Here is a 25,666-nt window from a genome sequence, read left to right on the forward strand (position 1 = left end):
TCAGGCCAAGTCAAGTCTCCTCCTTCCCAGGCAGCACTGCTTCCCCCTTGCTCACCTGCAGCTGATGATTGCCTAATAGAAGCAACCAGAAGAGACCCTACTCCTGATCCCTCCATGGGTCCGCACACCCACCTGTGCAGGTCCCTCTTGCCTTCGATCTGCTGCAATGCCTGGTTCACAGAGGGACGCTTCTCCTCAGATCCCGGACCCCCTCCCTTGACGGTCCTTTGTCCCTGCAGCCACCCCCAACCCCAGACACTCCTTGCATCATCAGTGTCCCCTTTGAAATGTCTTTATCTCCATACGAGATTATGCCCTGGCTCTGAAAATCCCTCCCGAAGCTCCGCAGGGCAGAAATGAGTAAACCAGAGCCACACGGGCCCTCACCTCACCGCAGCGCTTGGCCCCGTGGGATCTATCTCCTTCACCTTCTCAGACTGGCTCCTAGCATGCCTGCCTTCCTGGTTTCCTCCCCAGGTCTGACTTCTTTTCCTGGGGCTCCCAAAGGTTTATGTCCAGCTTGGACCTCTCCCCTGAGGTCCCAACTGTCCATGGAGGAAGTTTACTGAGAGGCGAGTTAGGGGTCGACCCACAGAGTGCACGAGGGAAGCAGGATGCAGCAGAGGGAGAGGTGAATAGTAAGGCAGTTGTAACGAGGCCTCACCTGACCCCGCAGGTGCTCTGGAGCTGGGATGGCCCTTCAGTGTTGTCTCCAGAAGAGGCCAGGGAAGGGACTTCCTGGTGATCCAGTGGCTAAGACTCCACGCTCCCAGTGTAGGGGGCCCAGGTTCAGTCCTTGGTCAGGGAACCAGATCCCGCATGCTGCAACTAAAGAGTTCACATGCCGCAACTAAAGATCCTGCAAACCGCAATGAAGATGCAAGACGGAAGATCTTGCGCACCTCAACTAAGACCCGGCACGGCCAAACAGTCAACAAAACTTAAACAACAACAAAAACGTGTTGAGCACCTAACAGAGTGGGTGGCTCACCGTAGGTGCTTAAGGAGTGCTAGCCCCCATCCTACCCCACTCCAGACTACCTGCTTCCTTCCAGTGGGTCATGAGAGAGATGTTTCATCCACTCCCCTCTTTTGCGACGCCTGTCAATCCTAGGGAGAAGCTTATGCCCCCACTGTGGCTTTCTGAACCCAGTACTTGGGCTCCTCCTTCCCTACTGGTGTTTTGAACTCTGAGCTTTGTCTTTACGGTTTGAGTGCATTCTGTGCCTCACACTGTGAGCGCCTCCAAGCCTCCAACGTAACAAGTAACAGGGCATCCATGGCCCCTGCAGAAATAGACGCACCAAGTCGGTAGACCAGAAAGCCACAATAGGACTGGCCATGGGAACTGGGTCTGTGGAGTGGTACTGGTGACACAGGTGCATGAGAACGTCAGGAAGGCTTTCCGAGTCTGGGAGACTGACTGCTCTTGGAGTCTGATATCCCAGGCAGGTCACAGCTGCTTTGGTAGAGGCGGGAGTATGACCTCTGAGAAGGTCATGAGGTCACGTGAGCCTCCAAGGGCATCTGTGCATCTATGTCAGCCACGTGGTGCAGCTCAAAGAGCTGGGGTGGCAGAGGTTTGAATCCCAGCTTACCACCGAGTACACATATATCAGCTAAGGAAGACCTCTCCCCTTGAGCTCCATTCTCTCATCTCGGAGTTGTCAGAGATCGAACAAGATAACCTTTGTTTAGCTTCTAGCTGGACCTTGGTCACTGTGCCAGTCTGCCTTCCAGATGGACGTGCATAAATCAGAGTAAAAAGAATTCTTTCCTTCTTTTCATGTCTCAAGAGAGAACTTTCTTTACATTCCAAGTCAAATGATTTCATTTTTCTCTCCTCTAAAGATCACCCTGGTGGCTCAGCTGGTAAAGAAGCCGCCTGCAATGCGGGAGACCTGGGCTCGATCCCTGGGTTGGGAAGATCTCCTGGAGAAGGGAAAGGCTACCCACTCCAGTATTCTGGCCTGGAGAATTCCACGAACTGTATAGTCCATGGGGTGGCAAAGAGTCGGACACGACTGAGCGACTTTCACTCACTCAGAGGTCACCCGACACGCCTTCAGCATCTCATATGGTCACCATCCCATTCGGAACTGCCTATCTGCGTGATTAACGGGGCTTCCCAGACGGGACTCGTGGGTAAAGAACCTGCAGGCCAACGTAGGAGATATAAGAGACACAGGTTCCATCCCTGGGTCGGGAAGATCCCCTGGAGGAGGGCATGGCAACCCACTCCAGTAGTCTTGTCTGGAGAATCCCCTGGACAGAGGAGCCTGGCGGGCCACAGTCCACGGGGTTGCAGAGAGTCGGACGTGACTGGAGAGACGTGAGCACACACTCATGCACATGACTGCCTGCTGTCTAGGTTACCTCTCCCAGACCTCAGCACAGCGCCCAGCCCATCGAGAGCACTATTAGGTGAGCTAACAGTATATCTTCAGCACGAAGTGTGGGGCTGCAGGCACTAACACTGCACACACCTAATGCCCATGACTACCCTGAGAGCCAGTGAGATTAAGAATGAACACTCACGAGGGCCTCACTCTGTGCCAGGCACTGTTCTAGGAGCTCTACACATATTAGCTCACTTGAGCCTTCACAGTCCTACCAGGTACTGTGTACACGCGAAGCTAATAAAGCTTAAATGTCTAAGATCCTCACGTGCTCGGGAGGGGCCCTGCCAGTGTGTTCAGGCGGTCACGTGCTCTGTAAAATTTGCACAAGGAAGCTACAACGAGATCCTTAAGGATGACGCCATACATTCTACGGGCATCAGGTCTCATAAAATCTGGATGCTCCAGAGCAGAGGCACTACTTTTTCCATTTCACAGATGAGAAGACTGAGGCTCAAAACCATTACATAACCTGCCCAAGGACATTCAGAGCCAGGATCTGGATGCAGGCCTGCCTCCCAAGCCCTTCTACTCTTCTGCAGACCTCTTGAGTCTAAGAAACAAAGCCCTGGACAGTAGTGACACGTGTCTGCCCAAGGCACCTTAACATCTACGGGATGTGAGCAGAGGAGGGAAAGAGAAGGGAAAGGAGGGAAGGAGAAGCTCTGATCAGAAGGATCCCAAGTCCAGAGCCCTGGGCCCCTGCATTTGGCAGCAGAATCCTGGTTAATCCAACTGTCTCCTTCACACACCCTCTTGTGACCCAAATCCACTGGTTGCCTTTCCAACTTCTGGAAGCACTGACAGCAAACTGCCATGAACCAGCCCAGTTCACCCCAAATAAACCTGCTCTCCGGCCCCTTCCCCTTCCTAGGCCCCTTCACCCGCGCGGCAGGGCCCAGCCCGTCTCGAATGCCAGGCTGAGGCAAACAAGAGCTGGCACACTCTGCCCTTGAGGGCAGCCCTCCTCTGGCTGCTTTGCAAAGGGCCGGTTTCAGCCGCCCGGGCATTCAGTTACCTTCATTAGAATGGGCCCTGAGAGCTGGCCGGGCCCTGGCCGCTCAGGGCAGTTCTATCCCAGAGGGGATGAAAGAAGAGCAGAGGAGACGTAATGGAGCCACCGCGAGGGAGGGGGCTGGGTGGCGGAAAGAGCGGCGAGGCGCCTGCCAGGCCCTCCGTGGGCTGGAACGGCCCCTCTCTGCTCCTGAGGCCTCAGGACAACCAGAGAGGTACTTCGAGGCCATTTTTGAAGGTGGGCACCAGCCAGATGCTGGACCAAACTTCCCAATTCCAGCAGAACCACTCAGGTGAGAAGGAAGTCAGAGAAAGACTATGAGGTGGAAGGCAGTGGGATAGAGGGGCGCTGTGAGGTCCTTTCCAAATGCCAGAAAGCTTGAGGCAGAGATTCGGTTTAAGGACATCTGGACTTTACTTTCCGATTGGCTGCACATTGTGGCATGTGGGATCTTAGTTCCGCGACAGGGGATAGAACCCGCGCCCCCTGCATTGGAAGCGTGGTGTCTTAACCACTGGACCACCAGGGAAGTTCTTAACTCCACTTTCCCAGATAAGAAAGTGGCACCGGGACCAGAAGAGCTGGTGCTTGAAAGCATGCTCTTAGACCAAAGTGCAGAGGTTTGAAGTGCAGTTTCTATCAGAAATCGAAAGTAAGCTTTCAATTGAGTGTAAGTGGGTATTGCCATAACAAAAATTGAGGTTTCAAGATTGAGGGTGGCAGCAGCCTCTGTCCCAGTGAGGGAATTTTGGGGAAAAGGTGGCTCCATCTGGGGCTAAAAGAACTGATAACCAAGCCTAACCCGAGGTGTGCAATGAGGGGTTGGAGGGGTGGGGATGGGGTGTTTTTCCTGGCCAATCTGTAACCCACCACCAGAGCTGCAGGTGGCTGGCAGGGCTGGGGAGGCTGCGGACACCCAGGCAGCTATTGTGTCGGACAAGGACTGAAGACCCAACCAGCTCTGCTGCATAACGGCTATGTGACCTTAGGACAGTCTCTTAACCTCTCTCAGCATAATTTACCCAGCCTTTAAAATGGGCATAAACAGTGACATTTCTATAGACTTCACTATGTGCCAGATACCAACTTAAGCACTTTATCTGTATTAACTCATCGAATCCTCACACCTCCTCAAGAGGGAAGCTTCACTTCCTCAACCTACAGGTGAGGAAACAGAGGCACCAGCGGATGAAGAAACGCATTGAGGACCCACAACTGGGGCTTCCCTCTTGGTCTAGTGGTTAAGACTTCGTCTTCCAATGCAGGGGTTGCAGGTTCAGTCCCTGGTCAGGGAGCTAAGATTCCCATATGTCTCTCTGCCACAAAACAAGAATATTAACAACAGAAGCAATACTGTAACAAATTCAATAAAGACCTAAAAGAATAAAAGGACCCACAGCTAGAGGTGGGACTCCATCCCAGGCTTCCCGGGTCCAGGGTGCATGTACTCATCCGTGACAGACCCTGCCTCTGTCCCCTTCCCCTGGGAAGGCTGTGCTTCTTGGCAGCTGTGCCACACAGGTGGTGCCTTCTGTGATTCTGGGTTGGGATTTTGATGCCCGAGAGGAACAAGGAGGCCCAGAGCTCAGGTCTGGGGCTTTGGGACCAAGGCGGAGAGTCCACACCAGTGATTCCAAACTTTGATCAGATGAGCTTGCTAAGGATGCAGATCCCTAGGTCCACCCCAGCTCCTGAGTCAGACACTGGGGCCCAAGACTCTGCACTTCCCACCAAAACACTGGCGAGGGGGTGAGGTCTCTGGAGCACGACCCTAATTCCTCCCTGGCTGCAGCCATCATAGGAGGCAGGGGAATGACCTCCTGACCCAGAGCCAGGAGAACGAGGATCCAGCCCAGCCCCACTCACAGCTGGGGAAGTCCAGGGCCGTAGATGGTCTGTCTCCTCATCTTTAAGATGAAGCATTGTACGAGACAGCCTCCGGGGCCCTGCCTTCTGAGATGCTGTGACTCTGAGCCTGTGCGGCCCTGGCTGAGAAGATCTAAACCCGCCCACCCTTCTCCGCTCCTCTACTCTTGGTAACGAGGCTGCAGAGCTAACGTTTCCTTTTGATTCTGGGCTCCCAGAGGGAGGAATAAAAATAACCATGACAGTGACAGCTGCTCGGTCGTGAGTGGGCCCATGCAGTGGGAAGCATGGCACCAACCGTGGCCAGTTTCTGCTTGATGAGCCCAGGAAGGCTGGGGAGACCCCCCCCACAGGGAGCACAGGTCTCCCCGAAGCCACCAAACACACACATGGGGGACGGCAATTGAGCCCATGTGTCTGGCAGAGGAGAAGAACGGTATGTGCCTTTGGCTCCAGGCCCGAAAGATATGTGCCTTCAGCCCTGGGCCCCAGAGGTTCAGGGTGTGCTGCTGGGGACTGAGACGGGTGTTCCTGAAACCCTCGGGGCCACGCCAAGTGACGCTGAGCCCGCAGCCACCCCAACTGTCTCTGGTGCCCACACTGCCAGGCCCGGCCTGTGGCTCTGTGCCCTTCATTCCATTCAACCTGAATACTCCCTGAAGCCAGGAAATACTATTGTGCCCAGTTTACAGATGAGGAAACTGAGGGCCGAGATGCTGCCGGGTGAGCGTGAGAGAGCACAGCTGATAGGTGGCAGGGCTGGGGCTCAGACCCTGCCGGCCTGGTGTCCACTGCTCCCCATGAAGCTCAGTGGCCTCCCAGTGTGTGTTCATCACACAGGGGGATGAGGTCCCAGTGCATTATCCCAGCGGGCCCCAACCTCTCCGGCACCAGCAACTGGTTTGGAGGAAGACAATTTTTCCACAAATGGGGGCAGGGAACGAGGGATGGTTTCAGGATGATTACATTACATTTATTACGCTCTTTGCTTCTATTATTACCACATCGGCTCCACCTCAGACCATCAGGCATTACTAGATCCCGCAGGCTGGGGACCCCTAGGTTAATACGTCTAGCTTTGGTGGATTTAACATTTTTGGCTTCAGGGTTGGTTGGCTGCAGTCCTGAGCCAACAGCCAGCAAAGCAAGACCAGAGCAGAGGTGGGCTTACTGATCGGTACCTAGCCGAGGTTTTGTTTAGAGGACTGAGGGCTGGAGGCAGCAACTCTGAATGCCAGGGAAGGAAATGTTGGGTCCAGCTTTGCAACCTGTCAGCTCTGGGACCCTAGGATGGTGCCTTGTTCCCCCGGGCCTCCCTGAGGTGGGGCCAAGGCCTTCACTGCTTCCCTGCACATTTCCAAGGTGATATCCCAGACCCTGTCTGCTACGCACCCATCCACGCACCGGCCGGGGCCACCCAAACTTATGCCCTTCCTCTCACCAAGTCCTACTCACAAACACAAGCAATAACACAGCTTAGGGGTCCGTCGATAAGACTGAGAACCGCGACTTCCCAAACTTCCCTGCACATTAAAATCACCTGAAGAGCACAAACGCCTCATGTCCAGGACTTCCCTGGTGGTGCGGTGGATAAGAATCCACCTGCCAATGCAGGGGACACGGTTCAATCCCTGACCCCGCATCCCTCATGCTATGGACCAACTAAGCCCGTGTGCCACAACCACCGAGTCCACCTGCTGCAATTACCGAGCCCACGTGCCGCAATTAATGAAGCCCGCGCACCTAGAGCCTGTGCTCTGCAACAAGAGAAACCACCGCAAGAAGAAGCCTGTGCCCTGCAACGAAGAGTAGCCGCTTCTTGTCACGGCTAAAGGAAGCCTGTGCAAAGCAACAAAGGTAGCCAAAAATAAATACAGAAATAAGTTAAAGTAAAAAAAAGAAAAACCCTCTCTGCATCAGGCCAAACATCAAGCCAGTGAAATCCAGACCTGGGCGTGGAACCCAGGCATCGGCACAGCTTAAATTCCCCAGGTGATTCCAAGCTCAGTTGCAGGGACCTGCAGGCGTCCATCTCAGACTTCGGGGGAGCACATGAATAGAGTCTTGCTAAAGCACAGATTCTGACCCAGCCGGTCTGGGTTCAGCCTCAGAGTCTGCAGAGTCCTCAGAGACAGGCACCCGTGTACCCTCCCCGGACCACACTCTGAACAGGAAGGACCTGGAGTCTGGGCGACAGCGGTCCCCACAGCGTGCTCCTGAGGGGAGGACAGGGTTCCCCAGACAAGTCTTGTCACCCTCTTTGATGGTCCCGAGGGAAAGCACCATGTCAAACTGAGGAGTCTGACAGTCATTTCTTTCTTTTCTTGCTGCATGTGCGATCTAGGTTCCCCGACCAGGAATAAAACCTGCACCCCCTGCATTTGAAGCGTAGAGTCTTAACCACGGGGTCACCAGTGACGCACCCCGCCGATTTCTGACTGGCTGTTGGCTCATGGCATTGCCAGGCTTCCTAGTGGTGGTTTGTATCTGTGCATCTTAAGGGTCGGCTAAGAGGTCTTTGGCGGAGAAGGCAATGGCACCCCACTCCAGTACTCTTGCCTGGAAAACCCCATGGACGGAGGAGCCTGGTAGGCTGCAGTCCATGGGGTCGCTAAGAGTCGGACACGACTGAAGCAACTTCACTTTCACTTTTCACTTTCATGCATTGGAGAAGGAAATGGCAACCCACTCCAGTGTTCTTGCCTGGAGAATCCCAGGGATGGGGGAGCCTGGTAGGCTACTGTCTATGGGGTCGCACAGAGTCTGACACAACTGATGCGACTTAGCAGCAGCAAGGGATCTTTGGGGAGGATGGAGGTGTGGATGGCGTTTGATCTGAGTCAAGGCTTGTGTGTGGGGAGAGGGCTTTCTGCCTCCCCCACGCACCTGCTCCTCCGTGGCAAATGGCCTTAAGGTACTTATCGGACAGGTGGGGATGGGGAGCTGGGGGCGGGGAGCTGGGAGGCTGGGGATGGTGGGGGCTGTGAGGTGGGTGAGAGGGCCACCAGGGGTAACCCTGGCTGCAGTGGGTGGAGGTCTGTGGGCAGTGAGGGTCTGTGGATGGTGAGGGCTTAGCACGCCACCCAGCCAGGCTTACAGCAGAGCTATTCTCTACTAGCCATGTGTGATCGCTCCTGTGAAGTGATACCAAAAAAATACAATTTTGTTTCCATGAAAAAACAGTCCTGGAGAGAAAGCCACCTGCTAGTCATGGAAAGCGAGAAAAAAATAAAGCGGTCCAAGAACTTCCTGGTTCTTTGCCAGACAATAGAAGTGAAGTCGTAGTATTTATAGCTACCCGTGTTTCCAGGGCTCCACTCGCTGTCAGGCTCCACAACATCCTAACCAACGCCTCGGGCTCTGACTCCATCTCCCTGAATCTTCACAAGCTTAAGGAAGAGGGTACCAGGCTGTGCCCATTTCATAAACAAGGAAACTGAGGTTCTGAGACATGACAGGATGTACCCAAAGTCTCACTAGGAATGGGACGAGCTGGGATTCAGACCCAGGTCTTTCTGACCCCAAAGTCCACGTTCTCAAGGCAAAGCTGTGTGCCTCCTCCCACAGACAGCAGACACTGCTCACTTACCACAAGGCTGGGTCCTGAATTAAGCATTTTAAATGTTGTGTTTTTTCTTTTTAAGCAACGACAACAACGTAGGCTTGGTGAGCCAAGACACCAAATATGAGTGTTCAACATGCTTACTTCTGCACTAGACCCAAAGACTACTTTTTCAATAGACTCCAAACCCGAACTTGAAGTGCCCCAGCCCACACCCCACGTCGGTATTAGCACACTGCTCCGGCCCAGCCCCACTGGGAGGCAGCCGGGCCACCCATCTTGCCCAGAATTTCCTCCATCAGGGGCACCTGAGAGCCCTGGGAAAGATTGGAAAGACGGAAAGAGGACTGAGGCCATCACCACCTTCTGGTCCACGCTGGGTCCTCCCGTCCCGAGCCCTGCCCTGTACCTGGCACCATGCAGGCTCTGGGAACCCCCAGAAGGTGCAGTGAAGTGCCAACCCCTCCTCTGCCTAGAACAACAGAGGAGCCTGGCTGGGACAGAAGGACCCCACACCAGGCAGAGGTGTCAGGCCATGGGGGAGGGGTTGGTGTGGGAGAGCGGGAGGCTGCTTCTGGTCGGTGGGTGTGGGGAGAGAGGGCTGGGAAAGGTTCTGGGGTGGCAGCTGAGCAGTCCCCTAAATGCTTAGGGCTTCTGACAGAGCAGAAGGGAATCCTAGGGGACAGAACAGCAGAGGCAAAGCCTGGGAGTCAGGAGGGCAGGCAATGTTTGAGAGATATGGGGTAAGTCAATCAACACAAGCAGGGAGGCTGCAGAAAGGTTTTGATCAAAATGGCCAAACATTCACCAGGACCAAGGAGGTACCAGACACTAGAACAGAGATGAGTGACAGACAGCCTTTGGCCTCCCGAAGCTCAGAATCTAGTGATAAAGAAAACTACAACCCAAGCATCTTATCCTCATTTTACAAATGGAGATGCTGACCCCAGAACGGTTAAGTGATTTGCCCAAGACGATACAGCCCATCCATCTCAGAAGCAGAACTCCTCTCCCAGGGCCCTGCACAGCTGGAGGGCACCTATAGACTCTGGCAGCTGGCTGAGGGGAGAAGAGGCTTGAAGAAGGACAGGACTGGAGAGGTGACACAAGGGACAGGGGGGCAGGAGAACCAGAGGAGGCCAGCTGCAGCCAGGAAGTCAACAGACAGGTTGTTGCAACAGACAACCATGATGAGGCCCAGGCCCAGGACTACCATGTTCCGCCGCACAGGTTGTGCACTGCACAACTCCCAGAGGCGCCATTCAGTCCCCTTCAAAGTTGTGTAGCATAGGACCCTCCTAGTAGACAGAGGGTCCAGACTCACACACGATGGTGGATCAGCCTTGTGGTCCCGGAGTAAACAGTTGCTGACCAAACCCCACACTGTTATCACAAAGCCACATTCTGCTTCCTCTGGGGAAGCAGTGGCAGCCACACCCCAAACACGTTTCACACCACACTCTGGGCTACCCACAGGGACAGTCAGTTCCGCATTTCTGTAACAAAGATGCTGATGCACGAAGGGTTCCCAGAGCAAAGAAGACTGGCATCGGCCTCCACCTCTGGCCCTAGAGGTGCGCGGAGCATTCTGAAGGCTCCCTGCAGCCGAGAAGGCAGCTCATTTTTTTCTTGACCTGTTTCCCAGGCTCCCACGCAGAGAAACTCTTTTCTTTCTTTTTTTTTTTGGGGGGGGGCAGCCACGCTGGGTCTTTGCTGCAACACACAGGCTTCTCTCGTTGTGGCTCTTGGGCTCCAGAGGGCACAGGTTCAGTAGTTGCGGCACGTGGGCTTAGTTGCCCTGCAGCATATGGGATCTTGGTTCTCTCATCAGGAATTGAACCCACGTCCCCTGCATTGGAAGGCGGAGTCTTAACCACTGGACCACCAGGGAAGTCCCGAGGAGCCCCTTTCTGAGAAGCACCTTTTAACAATCTCAGCACAGCCTCACACGGGGAGGCTCGGCATGACCTGCCGCCTTCACCAACCCAAAGGCTCTAGGATCCTCTATGTGCGGGTGGCGCTAGTGGTAAAGAACCCGCCTGCCAACGCAGGAGACACAAGAGACGCAGATTTGATCCCTGGGTCGGGAGGATCCCCTGGAGGAGGGCATGGCAACGCACTCCAGTAGTCTTACTTGGAAAATTCCATGGACAGAGGAGCCTGGCAGGCTACAGTCCATGAGAAGCAAAAGAGTCAGACACGACTGAGCACAAACGCTCTGATACTACTGATGTGCAGGTCAGAGGTCACTTCAGAGCACCAGACATAGTAGGAATGCTGGGGGGATTCTTCTGCCTCCCCTCCCCAGCCCAGGCCTAACCCCCATCCCCCAAACTTAGTTTCTTTTTTTTTTTTTTTGAGTAAAAGATCGTCCTTCAGCAATGGAGATATTTCAGACGAGTTACCTTTGGTCCTAAGAAAACCTCTCTGGTCCTTCTCCCAGACCGGGGTCAGGGAAGTGAGGAGAGGCCTGGGAAACTTGAGAAGCCTGGGGAAAAGTGGACACAGAGCTGGCTGTCTGCGGTACCGGGGGCCAGACGGGTGCAGATTCAAGTCCTGGCTCTGCACACTGCAGTCCTGAGACCGTGGGCAAGCTGCTTAACTGTGCCTCAGCGTCCTCACCAGTAAAATGGGTGTAAAGTAAAGTAAAGTTGCTCAGTCGTGTCCGACTCTTCGCAACCCCATGGACGGTAGCCTACCAGGCTTCTCCGTCCATGGAATTCTCCAGGCAAGAATACTGGAGTGGGTTACCATTTCCTTCTCCAGGGGATCTTCCCGACCCAGGGATCGAACCTGGGTCTCCCGCATTGGAGGCAGATGCTTTAACCTCTGAGCCAACAGGGTACCTAATGGGCAGGGTTGGTCTGAGTAGACAGGAGGGGGTAGTGATGAGAGATTAGATAAGAAAAAAGCCTTCTCTGGTTTGACATTCCATCCCTCCTGCCCCAGCCCTGCCCTTGTGTCTGGTGATAGGAGAGATCAGAGGGCCAGAGAGAGATGGGCTGGAGAGAGACCAGAGAGAGAAGAAGCGGGGGAGAGAGAAAAGACAGGGCATCCTGGCACAGACAGGACAAGTTGAGAGAGGAGGGGTCCTGGCAGCGGGGTGGGGGCGCGTGCGGTCGCCTGGGGAAGGTCAGGCGCCGCCAGCAGGCAGAAGGGGGCCCTGCCCAGCCCAGCTCCCACTCCTAGGGCTGCAGCCTTGCTGCTGCCTCTGGGTCTGTCTCCTTCCTCCGCCTCCCCACCCTCTCCTCCACCTTGCCCCCAGGAGAGGGGGTGGGTGGGAATCAGCAGTGCTTGCCTGGACTCAGGCACCCTCTAGAGACAGGGGAGGGGGAGGGGGAGCTAGGGACTCCTCAGGAAAGGGGGCAGGGGTCATGGCCCAGGGCTGGGGTCCCTTGGGGAGGGGGTGGGTACAGCCTGCTTGTTCCTGCACCTTCCAGAGGGGTGAGCTCCCAACTCCAGGAAGGCCCTCATTCAGCCAGTCAGTGAACACCAACTGAGGAACTCGCTCAGGCCCAGGCCTGGGCAGGGCAGAGCAATCAGGGAGGCTGGACCCCAGGCCCCGGGAGAGCATAGTGTAGATGGAGGGAAACAGGAACGAGTGGGGCCCACCCTCCAAATCGCCATTCTTGAACTGTTGGTCCCAACGACCAACAGAACAAAATGCTTGTTAACCAAACTCTGATGAAGCATCCCTTCTTCATCAAAGGGGAGGGCTGTGAACTGTGAACTCCAGCCACCCTTGCTGAGTCAGCAGGCAGCCCCTTCTCAACAGCTCTCCAAGCAGAGGCTGGCCTCAGATCCACCCCCGAGGGCCAAACTGCCCTGTGGCCCCCCATCCCCCGTGGTTCTTCTTTTGTTTATTCCTCCTGTAAAGAAATCTCCTCTTGCCTAACCCTTGCCTGAGACGCTTGCAGAGTTTCCTCAACATTGAGAGTTTCCTCAACATTTTCGCCCTCCCCTGAAACAATCCTTTCAATTAGTCTCTTCTTACTGAATCCAAACTCTTTTCTTTTGTGGGGGGGGGGGGGTTTGGGGGGACTCATTTTTTTGTTGTGGTTGACATCTGTAAAATTATTTACAATAAAAGACACTCATAGTAGTTGGGCTTAAAAAAATAAAAATAAGCCCTACAGAAAAAGCACGTAAATAAGTAAATGAAAAGCTGATTCACCATTGGCTGTAAGTTTTCTAACTACCAAGACCAAAGAAAGGGAAAGCAAGTCTGTAGTTACAGTACTACTCTCATGATCTGATGCAAGAAGGAAATCAGTTCATCAGGAGAGACTTTTTCTCTGGTGCAAAATCCTAATACATACACACACACACACACAAGATCCAGTCATGAAAAATGGCAAAGTGGATAAAGTTTCCAGCAGCAATTTTAAGGAGATTGAAGAAATATGCTGTTCAGCATTGCCTTCCACTGAGCCAAGGGAATAAAAACAAAAATGCATGTCTATGAAGAGGTTTCAGCAAGAAGGCAAGATGAAACAGCGCTTTCTGACGTGGAACTGGATACCAGGAACGGAAAGTCTAAAGGAATGAGAGTTAGTGTGTCCTCAGGAAAACGTTCTCCCATATCACTCTCCAGGCTGAGCTTCTGCCTGTCAATTCAGGACTGCACTCTTGGTGGAGGGAGGTATGATCCCTTCCAGGCCACAGCTGATGTTCACTGGAGCAGATAAAGGTCCTGACAAGCCTCTGCCTGGATGCCAAACCCCTCACCCATCTCAGGGGTCTGTTCAGCCCAGATTAAAAATTTCCTTGAGGAAAGCAAGAAAATTCCAAGTTTCAGCACCAGAAAAAGCCCAGGCCAGGAGTGGTAAAGGCAGCCATTCTAAATGGGTTCTGAACGGAGCCACAGCGTCAGTGTTGAGAAGATGCTCAGCTGCCCAGCCCTGTGGTCAAAGGAGACCCCTCTATCCAACCAGATGCAGCGAGTGTGTACACAGCAGGACTGATCTGGAAAGACTGATGCTGAAGCTCCAATACTTTGGCCACCTGCTGTGAAGAGCCGACTCATTAGAAAAGATCCTGATGCCAGGAAAGATTGAGGGCAGGAGGAGAAGAGGGCAACAGAGAATGAGATGGTCGGATAGCATCCTCGACTCAATGGACATGAGTTTGAGCAAGTTCTTGGAGATAGTGAAGGACAGGGAAGCCTGTCATGCTGTAGTTCATGGGGTGGCAGAGACTCTGAACAACAACAAAGCAGGGGCTGGGCAAGGCTCTGAGGCAGGGACTTGTGCAGTGTCCCTCCTGCCCTTCCGTCCTGTGCTTATTATCTGCCCTGTGCTGATAATCAGAGAAGCTTGGGGGAGAATCATCAGCTAACAGGGGACCCGCAGAGAGCCCACAGAAAGTTCCCTCGAGAGTCAGACTTCCTGTGTTGTCTTGTATTATGTTCAGTCATTTTTATTGCCCTGATCAGGAAAGGGAACAGCTGTTTATCCCTCATAAAATTTTTTTTTTTTCCTTCGGGCTCAGCAGGTGTGTTTTTGGGCCCTCGAGCCCTCCCTACCCTGGAGAAGGGTCTGACACAGGGGTGGGCCCAAGCCCCAGGGGCTGAATTTCTGGGATGCTAGTGTGGAAGGAAGCCTGGGACGCAGGCATCGCCAGTCAGAAACCCTGGGGCAAAAGGCATTCAAGTCTCCCAGTCTAGGCACTGTGAGCTCAGAGATTCCAGCATTTTCTAGGCACCGAACTGAGTGCTTTGCATGCATTCTCATTTCTTGTTTTTACAATAACCCTGTGCAGAAAACACCAATTTAGCAAAGCAAGAAAGTGAGACTTGGGACTTCTCTGGGGGTCAAGTGGTTAAGAATCTGCCTGTCAGGTTCGATCCCTGCTCTGGGAAGATCCCACATGCCCTGGGAAACTACGTCCATGCGCCACAACTACTGAAGCCCACTCGAGCCTAGAGCCCACAAGCTACAACCACTGAGCCTGTGGCCCTGGAGCCCACGCTCTGCAGTGAGAGAGTAACCCCTCCAGCGCAGCCATTGACAAACAAACGAAAGACACTGAGGCTCAGAGATGGTAAGCACTTCGCTCAGGGTGGTCCACTAGTAACAGGGTCAGGAGTCAAGTCCAGGCCCCGCAGACCCCAAAGCCCATGCTCCTCCCAAGGCTAACTTAGGCCTCTGCCTCCGGGGCTGATCAAGCCTGCCCCTAGGGTGCCTACAAGGGCGAGTGCATGTGTGCTCAGCAGTGTCTGACCCTTTGCGACCCCAAACTGTAGCCCACCAGGCCCCTCTGTCCATGGGATTCTCTAGGCAAGAGTACTGGAGCGGGTTGCCATTTCCTCCTCCCAGGGGATCTTCCCCACCCAAGGATCGAACCTGCGTCTTCTGGATTGGCAGGCAGATTCTTGATCACTGTGAAGCCAGTCGGAGCCAGTCAGAGCCGAAGCTTGGGAATCCCTCCATCACCCGATTCTCAGCCTGGTCAGCTGTGCTGTCCTGCACCAGGGCAGTGAGCCGGGCCTGACTTCCCCCAGACACAGAGCCCCCACGAGTCTGCTTAAGGAAAGGAGCTCGGAAAGAAGAGAGCAGTGATGGAGCAGGCGGCTGAGCACAGCTCCTGGGAGAGCGTGTCCTGTCTGTCACGGTAGCAGACATGTGGAGACAGGACCACGCGCCTCAGCACGGGTGGAGGTGACAGCAACTGCTAGAAACAACATTTCCTGGCAGAGGGTGGGAGGAAGAGGGGCAATGGGGTAACCTCCAGGCTCTTTCTTTCCACATTTTCCCATGGCACTGAAGGGAAAAGTGTGGTGCGGACCCAAAAGGCACCAAAAGCACGGTTGGTGTGGTCCCCCACCAGGACCGTCACCACCATGGGGGAGCTTGTAGGAGATGCACAGTTGGGTGACCCCAGAGCTGTGTGGATCAGAGTCTGCACTGTCAAGCCCCTGAGTGACTCATATACATATTAGAGATTCAGAGCCCCAGTGCAGAGGCAGAGAAAATGAAAGAAAGTGAAAGTGTTGGTCATTCAGTCAGATCCAACTCTTTGCAACTCCATGGACTGAAGCCCACCAGGCTCCTCTGTCCATGGAATTCTCTGGGCAAGAGTGGGCTGCCATTTCCTCCTCTAGGGGATCTTCCCAACTCAGGGATGGAACCTGGTCTCCTGCATTGCAGACAGATTCCTTACTGTCTGAGCTGCCGGGAAAGCCCTATACACACTAGAGTTTCAGAGTCTAGGTGCGGTGGCAGAACGAATAGCCCTTTTTCAGTTCTTTCCTATGCCCACCCCTCTACCTCCCCTCGCTGCACTGAAGTGTGGTTTTTACACCCTTTGGCCTAGAGAGGGCGCCTCTCAACTGCTCCCGGGTGGGAGGAAACCCGCCTGCCCCTCCCTGGCAGAGTTGACCTCGCACTGCTGAGATGCATCTGTACAAAAGGTGCTGCCAGCTGCTCCTTGCCAGCACCGTGCTCCACGTGGAAGGCACAGCCCTCCACCCCTGTGGAGGAGACAGACAAGACCCCGACAGTTAAGATCATGGCAAACGGGGCAGGACAAGCAGGCTGTTATGACAGTGACAGGGGACGGCGTGTAGAGGGCGTTCCTTGAGGTGAGTGTGCAAGGAAGTCTTCTCTGAAGAGGTGACACTTGTGCTGACACTTGAAGGATACAAGCATGGTTGTGCAAAGACTAGTGGATGAAGGTTAGAGGTAGAAATAACAGCAAGGCAAAGGAAAGGAACTGGCTTCCGGGGTTCAAGGAACAGAAAACAGGCCAGTGTGGCTGGAACAGCGAGGATCACGGGGAGGATGGGAGCGGAGCAGGTCAGAGGTTCAGGCAAAAGTGAAAGCTGCTAGGTCACAGTGAGAAGTCATTAGGATCTGACCCTCAGATGACAAGTGATCGGAACCTCTTCAGTGAGGGAGTTGTAGGAGCTGATTTAAGAGTCTGAAAGGACACTCTGGCTGCTGCGTGGAGAAAGGCAAGTGACAGGGCAGTGACAAGCTGGGAGTGGTGTGAAGCTCTGATAGGGTGTAATATGGAGGTGGAAAGAAGCGGTAACCTCGGGACATATCCTGGACGTAAAACCCAGCAGGCCTTGTGGACAGGTTGGCTATGGAAGGAAGGAGAGACAAGTGGCCACGACTCAGTCCTTGGTCTGGGCGATCAGGTGGGTGGCGGTGGCAGGTACTGAGACGGGGAAGGTTTTAGAGGGCTGAGAGGATGGAGCAGGATCAAAGGGCTTAGTGCCAGACATGTGTGAAACACCCACCAGACATTAGCACAGGGGGCCCAGTATTTCCATATGAGAGTCTGGAGCCAAAGGCAAAATCAGTGGGGAGACGTGCTTTTGGGGGCTCGGAGGGGACGGTGCCTAGAGAGCAAAAGTCTGGTAAATTATTCCGGATTAACCGAGTCTAAACAGACGTGATGACGAAATGTAACACTTGGATCTGAGCTCAAAAAGAAAAGCTATAAATACATTGGGAAGAAACTTTCCTGGTGGTCCAGTGGCTTAGACTCCACGTTCCCAATGCAGGGGGCCTGGGTTCGACCCCTGGTCAGGGAACTAGATCCCTCATGCCGCAGTGGAGATCGAAGATCCTGGGTGCCGCAACTAAGACCCAGCACAGCCAAACAAATTAAAAAAGAAGCAGCAGCCTTCGTCGCAAGAAAAAAAATAAAGATGGAGTTTACGTCAGACACCCACGGCTGATGACTGTGTTGCGGTTATGGAGGAGGGTCCGAGGGAGGGTCAAGTGTTTAAGAATGACGTGTCATAATGTCAGCGATTAGCTCTCAAACAGACAAGCCCCCCCAGGCCCCCAAAAGTGTGCGCACAGAGACACACACAGATGCAGAGAAGGAAAACTGCCACTACGCTCACAATTGGTGAATGCAGGGCGCCGGGTCTATGGGTTCTCACTGGACTGTTCGCGCACAACTTTGCTGAAAGTGGGAGGACAAGCACATCTGCGGGGTCTCTGTGAAGTCAGTGTGATTGGCCCTCTGTTTCGCACCTCTGCGGGGCACTCTGAGCTCTCAGAGGGTTTCAAAACTGGGCTGCAAGATGAAGAACTCTTGCAATAAGAAACCCTTACATGAGATTCCTGTTTCGGCTCTGATACATGGAGCCCCGCCCTGCTCCCCGTGGGTCTTCGCAGGCCTCTCTGTGGGAAAGCAGTCATGGCTCACTGGCCACCAAGAATGTTCCCTGCCCGGGGCCTAAGCACCCAGGCAACCCAGTTCTATGGGAGACAGATACCTCCTGCCAGGGCCCTGTGGTCCTGAACCGCTCTCCCCAGAGGATACTTTTGGGAGGAGCACGTGAGAAGGGCAGCCAGCATCTGAACACCAGCGCTGTGCCAGGCACTGGCCATTTCCAAGGTAGAAGTCTCTTCTCCCCACCCCCTCACCCCCAACCCCCCCACTCCCCACCCCAGCCCCTGCATTCCATCCTCAGGGAAAGTACTGATGTGAACTGACGAGAATCCAGGATGCTGTACGGGTCACAGCTTCATGGAATCCCCTGAGGAGCTTTAGAAAGTGCTGATGCCTGGGTCCCACTCTGAGAGGCTCTGGGTCCATTGGTCTGAGGGACAGCTGGGCATCTGGAATCATAAAAGCTTCCAGGGAATTCTAACATGCTGCGACATCGAGACTTCCTGCCGTAGATCCTTGGTTTTCAACGTCAGGTGTGCATTCTAATTACTTGGGGAACTTTTAAAAACAGATGAGTGGACCCCTCCCCAGACTAAATGAATTAGACTCTCTGGGAGGAGGGACCAAGGTATGTTTTGAAAGGTATGTATGTATGTATGTTTTGAAGGCATTCTGCATGGTCCCAGGTGTTGCTGGTGGTAAAGAATCCTCCTGCCAATGCAGGAGACTTGGGTTTGATCCCTAGGTGGGGAAGATTCCCTGGAGGAGGAAATGGCAACCCCCTCCAGCATTCTTGCCTGGAGAATCCCATGGACAGGAAAGCCTGGCAGGCTACAGTCCACGGGGTTGCAAAGAGTGTGACACGACTGGGCAGGCATGCAATGCATGACTCCAGCTTGAAGCCTGGCTTCAGAACTGTTTGTTTAGACGGTGCTTTCTGGGAACTAGCACCCATCCTGATGTGACTGTATGCGTGAACTAACGTCTGTCCTTAAGTGATTGTGTACATGTGTGTTTTCCCAGTTACCTGTGTCAAAAATTTACTTAACTCATCAGTGAGGGAAACAGCAGGCTGAGATAGCTGCTTCAAAGGAGAAGAGAGATCATAGTAAGAATAGTCAATGAAAGAAACAATGCTGAGGGGACTTCCTGATGGTCTAGTGGCTAAGAGCCTGCGCTCCCAATGCAGGGGTCATGGGTTTGATCCCTGGTCAGGGAACTAGATCCTACAAGCCGCAAGTAAGTGTCTGCATGCTGCAACTAAAGATCCCACATGCCGCAATGAAGATCGAAGATCCCCCCTGCCACAACGAAGACAATGTGGCCAAATAAAGAAATTAAATGTATATATATTTTATATTATAATATATAACAAATATATTTTATATGTAATACAAACATATATGTTATATGTAATGTTTAATATATATAAATAAATATATATAATAACTCTATCTATATATTTTAAAGAAAGGATGCTGAGAGATGGCCAATTGAGTTATGAACCTGGCTAATATCCTACAGGATAGTAAAACCAAACCTTTCCCCTTCTGCTCAGCTTTAAAAAGACAGGATGTAAGTGGTCACTCTCTCAAGTTTGCTCAAACTCTTACTCAGTGAATCTAAGTTCTAAAAGCAGGCGTGAACTTGAGCATTAAGACCTGAGTAGGCAGGAGGTGGAGGCTTCCCTGGTGGCTCAGATGGTAAAGAATCTGCCTGCAAAGTGGGAGACCCAGGTTTGATCCTTGGGTCGGGAAGATCCCCTGGAGAAGGGAATGGCTACCTACTCCAGTATTCTTGCCTGGAGAATCCCATGGACACAGGAGCCTACAGGGCTATAGTCCATGGAGTCTCAAAGAGTTGGACACGACTGAGTGACTGAGCAGGCAAGCATGCAGGCAGGAGATGGAGTTCAAGATGTTCTGGAAGGTGGACTTACAAGACTGGCTTAGCCCAGCTTTTCTAGGGTAAGGATGGTAGGGGCAGAAGACGGGGGATAGACGGTCCAGGACAGACCAGGGAACAAACAGTCAAGGTCATCAACATCACCTTTTTTTTGTTCCAGCCGCCTTTGGGTTAATCAGAATTTAGTTTCTTCTCAAAGATATGACTCAAGGATCTTTTTATTCTTAGAGAAATTCTCGGGCTTGGGATAAGTAAATTATTCTTTCCTTTGGAAGGAGGAAGGTGTTGAAACAGAAAACACACACACACACTGGGGCCGTATATAAGCAGAGAGGATCAAAAAAGGCCCCTCCCTGAGCTAGGAAGCAGCCCCCTCTCCCCGCTCCTCACCAGTGTGAGCACGCTGCCACCACCCACACCTCCACCAGCACCGCTGAGTCAGAGTGCTGTTTGTCAGGAAAAGTATTTTTAGAATTTAAAAGTACCGTTGTTGCCAGTGGTTTTAGAAATGCTTGCTTCAGAATGGATGAAATTAAGCAATGGTGGACTTGGACCTTCAAGCCTGACACACCCCCAGTTTAGGAGAGAAGCTCAGGGCAGATATTTAAAAACTGTGCAGGCAAGACTGAAGTTTGGGGACTTCCTTGGTAGTCCAGTGGCTCAGACTCCACGCTCCCAATGCCAAGGGCCTTGGTTTGATCCCTTGTCGGGGAACTAGATCCTGCATGTAGCAACTAAGATCAAAGATCCCCCGTGCTGCAACTAAGGCCTGGCACAGCCAAATAAATAAATATTAAAAAAAGAAAAAAAGACGAGTTTGGCAAAGCTCCTTCTGATTATGAGCCAGTTTGGGCTCAGGCTGAAGACCTGATTCCCAGCAAACCCCAGTCTGTTTTCCCTCCAGGGACCCCTTAAGTATAACTCCATGTAAAGAACTTCTCACCTGTGAGGTGAAGTGGGCAGGAGAGGGGCTGAGATTAAAAAGGAAAATTGGATCCTGCTCTTACCATAGACATCAACGTTCACTCTGTGAATCAAAGCTTTAAATGTAAAAACCAAACACATAAAATAAAAATAAAACAGAAGAGTGTCACAGCCTTGGGTAGGAAAGCTAAGTATTACACCAAAGGTGGAAGCCACAACGGAAAAGACTAATGAGTTGGCTATAAAAATCTTTTAAATTTGCTGTCATAAACAAAGTTAAAAATAAATGACAAGCTGAAAAAACACTTGTGATGTATGTCCAAAAATTAATATTTCTAGTTCTTTTAAAGCAATGGAAATGAATACATCCACAGAAGTGAGGCTGAAGAATGTGGGCTGCCAGTTAGCGAAGAAAAGAACTCCTGGTGACGGATAAGGGCAATATAAGAAGTTCAACCATATTATGATTCAAAAGAGCAATCCTAATTTTAGCCTCCCAAATGAGAAAGATCTGAGAAAGCAGAACAGCCAGTATCCAAGAGTAGGAGGAATCTGACACAATCCTGAAGAAAGATTGACACAACTTTTCTTGAAAGGAATTTGACAGACGCATGAGAAATTTTAAGATTTGCACTTTTTGGATGAAACGGTTTCCACCTATCAGAATTTATTTTAAAGACTGGTAAACATGGTTTGGTCGTAAAGAATCTGCCTGCCGAGGCAGGAGACACGGGTTCGATACCTGGTACAGGAAGATCCCACATGCTGCAGAGCAATAAATCCTGTGTGCCACAACTTTTAAGCCTGTGCTCTAGAGCCCAGGAACCGCAGTTATTGAAGCCCACGTGTCCTAGAGCCCGTGCTCTGCAACAAGAGAAGCCACCACAATGAGAAGCCCTTGAACCGCAACTAGAGAGCAGCTCCCGCTCACCACAACTCGAGAAAAGCCTGTGTAACAACAACCCAGCACCGCCAACGATAAACAAACAAATAAATATATAATATAAAAAAATTTGGGAAACCTTTTCTGCAAAGGGCAGATAGTAAATATTTTAGGTTCTGTGGCAGCCACTCAACTCCGCACTGTAGTGGGAAAGCAGCCAAACAAGTGAGCAGATGATGGGTGTGGCTGTGTTCCAATAAAACTTTATTTACAAAAGCAGGCTGCTAGACTTGGCCCATGGGAACTGTAGTTTGGCAACCTTCGTCCTACTCTAAAACAATGGGGAACAGTTTAGCTACAAGAATGATTATATAATGATTATAACAGGAAACCCGGGGCTTCCCTGGTAGTTTAGCTGGTAAAGAATTCGCCTGCAATGCAGGAGACCAGGGTTTGATCCTTGGGTCGGGGAAGGGAATGACAGCCCGCTCTAGTATTCTTGCCTGGAGAACTCCACGGAGAGAGGAGCCGGGAGGGCTACAGTTTATGGGGTTGCAAAGAATCGGACACAACTGAAGGACTAACTCTTTCATATATATACATATATAAGAATGTATATATATATAAAACCAATAATAAGGAACTGGTAAATAAATTTGATTGTCTTATTGCAATGAAATATGAAACCATTTAAATTTATGCAGAAAAAAAGAATATGACTGCATTATTATACAGATTAAGCAGACTAGAAAATGGTTTGTAAATGAACTATTAGAACTAGTAAAAGAGTTTAGTAAGGTTGTTATGACAAGTTTAACATCCGAAACCAAGAGGTCTCCTAGGCATTTAGCCATAACCAATTAGGAAATATCATAGCAAAAAGATTCTACATGTAACAGAAATAGAAACTTCAAAATAGTCACCCTATGAAGAAATGTGCAAAGCCTATTTGAGAAAATTGTAACATTTTCCTGAATGACAAAAAAAATGAAGAGATATACTATGTTGTTGGATGAGAGAATTCAAAATTGGAAAAAAACCCCAAAATAACAGTTCCCTTCCGTTGATGTACAAATTTCAAACAAAATCTCTAGTGGCGTTTAAAATGAATTTTGACCACAAAAAAAAAAAAAGAGTATTCTGGAAGAGAAAATATACAAGAATAACAAAAAACATTTTAAACAGAGAATGATAGAGGGCTTCCGCTGTGGTCAGCGGTTGAGAATCCGCCTTGCAATGCAGGAGACACTGGTTTAATCCCTGGTCCCGGAAGATCCACATGCCGAGGGGCCACCGAGCCTGTGGGCCACAACTGATTAGCCTGCACTCTGGAGTCTGAGAACCACAACTGCGGCGCCCACAGCCACAAGGACGGAAGCCCGTGCGCCTAGAGCCCGTGCTCTGCAACGAGAGAAGCCGCCACAACGAGAAGCCCTCGCACTGCAGCTAGAGAGTAGCCCTCCACTTGCCGAAACTAGAAAAAGCTGCACACAGCAACGAAGACTCAGACAGCCAAAAATAAATAAATATTTGCTTTTAAATAATCAGGACTTCCCTGGTGGTCCAGTGGCTAAGACGCCACACTCCCAGTGTAGGGGACCTAGGTTAGATCCCTGGTCAGGGAACTCGATCCCTCATGCCACAGCAGAGACTGAAGATACCAAATCCTCCAACTCAGACCTGGTGCAGCCAAATAAATAAATATATATTTGAAAAAAAGAATGACGAGGAAGGCTTTCTCTATCAGATATCACACTATAAAGCAAGAGTAACTGAAGCTGTGGTTCTAGCTTAGAAATAGGGAGACAAATAGATCAACACAAATAGACCAGAGTCCAGAAAGAGACCCACGTTATACAGAAATTCAGCTCACAATAAAGGGGTGAAGTTTCAAATAAGTGGAGAAAGAGGGACTATTCCGCAGTAGCAGTGTGAACGACCGGCAACATTAGGAAAATGCCAGATATTATCCTTCACCAAAAACAGCGACATGGAGGCGAGAGTGAGTTTTCCACCAGCAGAGAGAAAAAAGGGCTGGTGGGATGCAGAAGCCACCTACCCAGATGGACTCGCACTGGACAGCAGGCCCAGAGCCTCCGCGGTGATAGTCAATGGTGGGGGGCGGTTGAGGGACCTGGAAGAGGGGTGAGTGGGGCCGGGTGCCCTAAGGATACAGGGTTTGAGTCAGTTTACCAACCAGCACACAAAGCATTTCACTACTTCACTACTTTACGAGGTCCCCGCCCCACCCTGAGAGTGGGGGGTGGGCGGTAAAGGCTAGGAGGGCAGGCTCCTATGGTCCCACCACCCTGTGTCATCATCGTCATCCACACTTGGTCCCAAACCCCTCCTCCCCGACTGGCACCTGGGAAGCCCAAGTAACCATCCAGGCGCGCTCTGGCTTGGTCGGTTTCGAGCTGACCCCTAGGGGACATGAGGGACACAGCAGGGTGCTGAGGGAGCAGGACTGCAGGATGAGGACTGGCCCCGTGTCGGCCCCCTCGGCACCTCCAAACCTGAGTAGCCGTGGTCTCGCCCCTCCTGGCCTTCAGCCAAATGGACCCCACAGCTGCCCAGGAAGGGCTTCAGTCACATCACGGGGCCTCCAGGACTGTAGCCAGGCTCCTCTGTCCATGGAGTTCCCCAGGCCTTCTCAACCCCTCCCTATGGGAGCCTACTGGCCCAGCAGGCTGGCTTTGCACTGTCCCCCTCCCCTCCCAGTACCCAGGACCCCGTGGTGAGGAACAGAGCCTCAATCATGGACGCTGCCCCCCAGGCTGCCCAGCACATGTAGTGATCAACAGCCACCTTGCTGGGCTCCGGCCACCGGAGCCCCCTGTAAGGGCCAGACCTACACGAGGGGCATAAAAGAGTTCCCGGGACAGGCTTACACCTAAAGTCCCGAGAGAGGTGCTGTGGGAGTGTTAGTGTGCTGAGATTCCATTGACCTGGTCTCTCTGCTTTTCTGTAACCCCCAGATTCTATAAAATAACAATGCTGCTTGAAAAAGAGGAGCACCCTCTCAGAGGCCAACTGCTCCAGGCCCACCTCTCCCCTCTTCTACACCTGCCAGTGCAGACAGCCTAGTGTGGAGGCCATGAAAGCAGCCCACGGCTGCAGGATTGGGACCGGCCCCGGGGCAGCTGGCTGGTGGGGAAACCCAGCTGGGGCTCCACTCTGGCCTCCAGCTCCCCACACGCAGGTCTTTATTTTGACGTGAGTTTGAAACACTATCCAAGGGTGAAAGAAAGATGTGGACTTCAGCCTGTTTCTCATACCAATCTCCAAAACACCACACGTGGAGGGAAGGGGATTCTCTTGTATTAGCAGCCAGTTTTCTAATGGAATCACCAGACGGGTATGGCGAGCCCTGCTTCAGAACTCCGGGACCTGAGGCTCAGAGGGGTTGACATAACATGCCTGGGCCTGCAGGCTAGGCAGTGGCCAAAATGGAGTGTGGATGCAGTTTTGAATGGCCTCACGGCCCACGTCCTCAGCTTGCTTCCTGTTCAATCGACAAGGGGCTCACTCCCCAGAGCTCCGGGGCACTACCTGTTTGTCCTGCTTTTAGGGTCCTCTGCCCACATACATCTACACTCCACATCCACTGGCCCTCCCAAGGCAGGCCTGGAGCCCTCACTGTTGGCCTCTGTGGCTCCTGGAGTCAACTCGCTTCACTCATCCCTGCAGGCCCCTGTTTTGGGCACAACACCCTGGGGTCCAACCACCTGAGCCCTACCTTGGAGGTCCTGGCCTACACCTGGTCTCCGCCACTTTTGAGCCTTGGCCTTCTCTAACACCATTTTGTTGGGCAGTTTCTGGGCATTATGGCCCTGTCAACTGAAAAAAATATGCACAACCTAAAAGCTGAGAATTAGGTTTTACTCGGCGATTTACTGAGGACTTAAACCTGAGAGATAGTCTCTCAGAAAGCTCTGCTGGACTGTTCCTAAGAGGTAATGAGGGGCCAGGATACA

General features: G+C 52.1%; 1 protein-coding gene across 2 annotated transcripts in view; it reads right to left on the reverse strand.

Annotated features, from left to right (window-relative positions):
* RAB11FIP4 (RAB11 family interacting protein 4) overlaps positions 1-25,666 on the reverse strand; it is a 110,071-nt gene that overhangs the window by 51,604 nt on the left and 32,801 nt on the right. The window contains exon 1 of one of the 2 annotated variants that reach the window (XM_088828695.1): positions 10,056-10,217. The exons of the other annotated variant lie outside the window; for it this stretch is intronic. Within the exon in view, the coding sequence (XP_088684821.1) occupies positions 10,056-10,058 (3 nt within the window). The 5' untranslated portion in view covers positions 10,059-10,217. Of the gene's footprint in view, positions 1-10,055; positions 10,218-25,666 lie in introns of those variants that run through there. 2 annotated transcript variants of the gene reach the window in all.

This window comes from Moschus berezovskii, chromosome 20, assembly GCF_049115385.1.
Source record: "Moschus berezovskii isolate FMDL1 chromosome 20, NW_MosBer_1.0, whole genome shotgun sequence".
In the NCBI taxonomy this organism is placed as follows: domain Eukaryota; kingdom Metazoa; phylum Chordata; class Mammalia; order Artiodactyla; family Moschidae; genus Moschus; species Moschus berezovskii.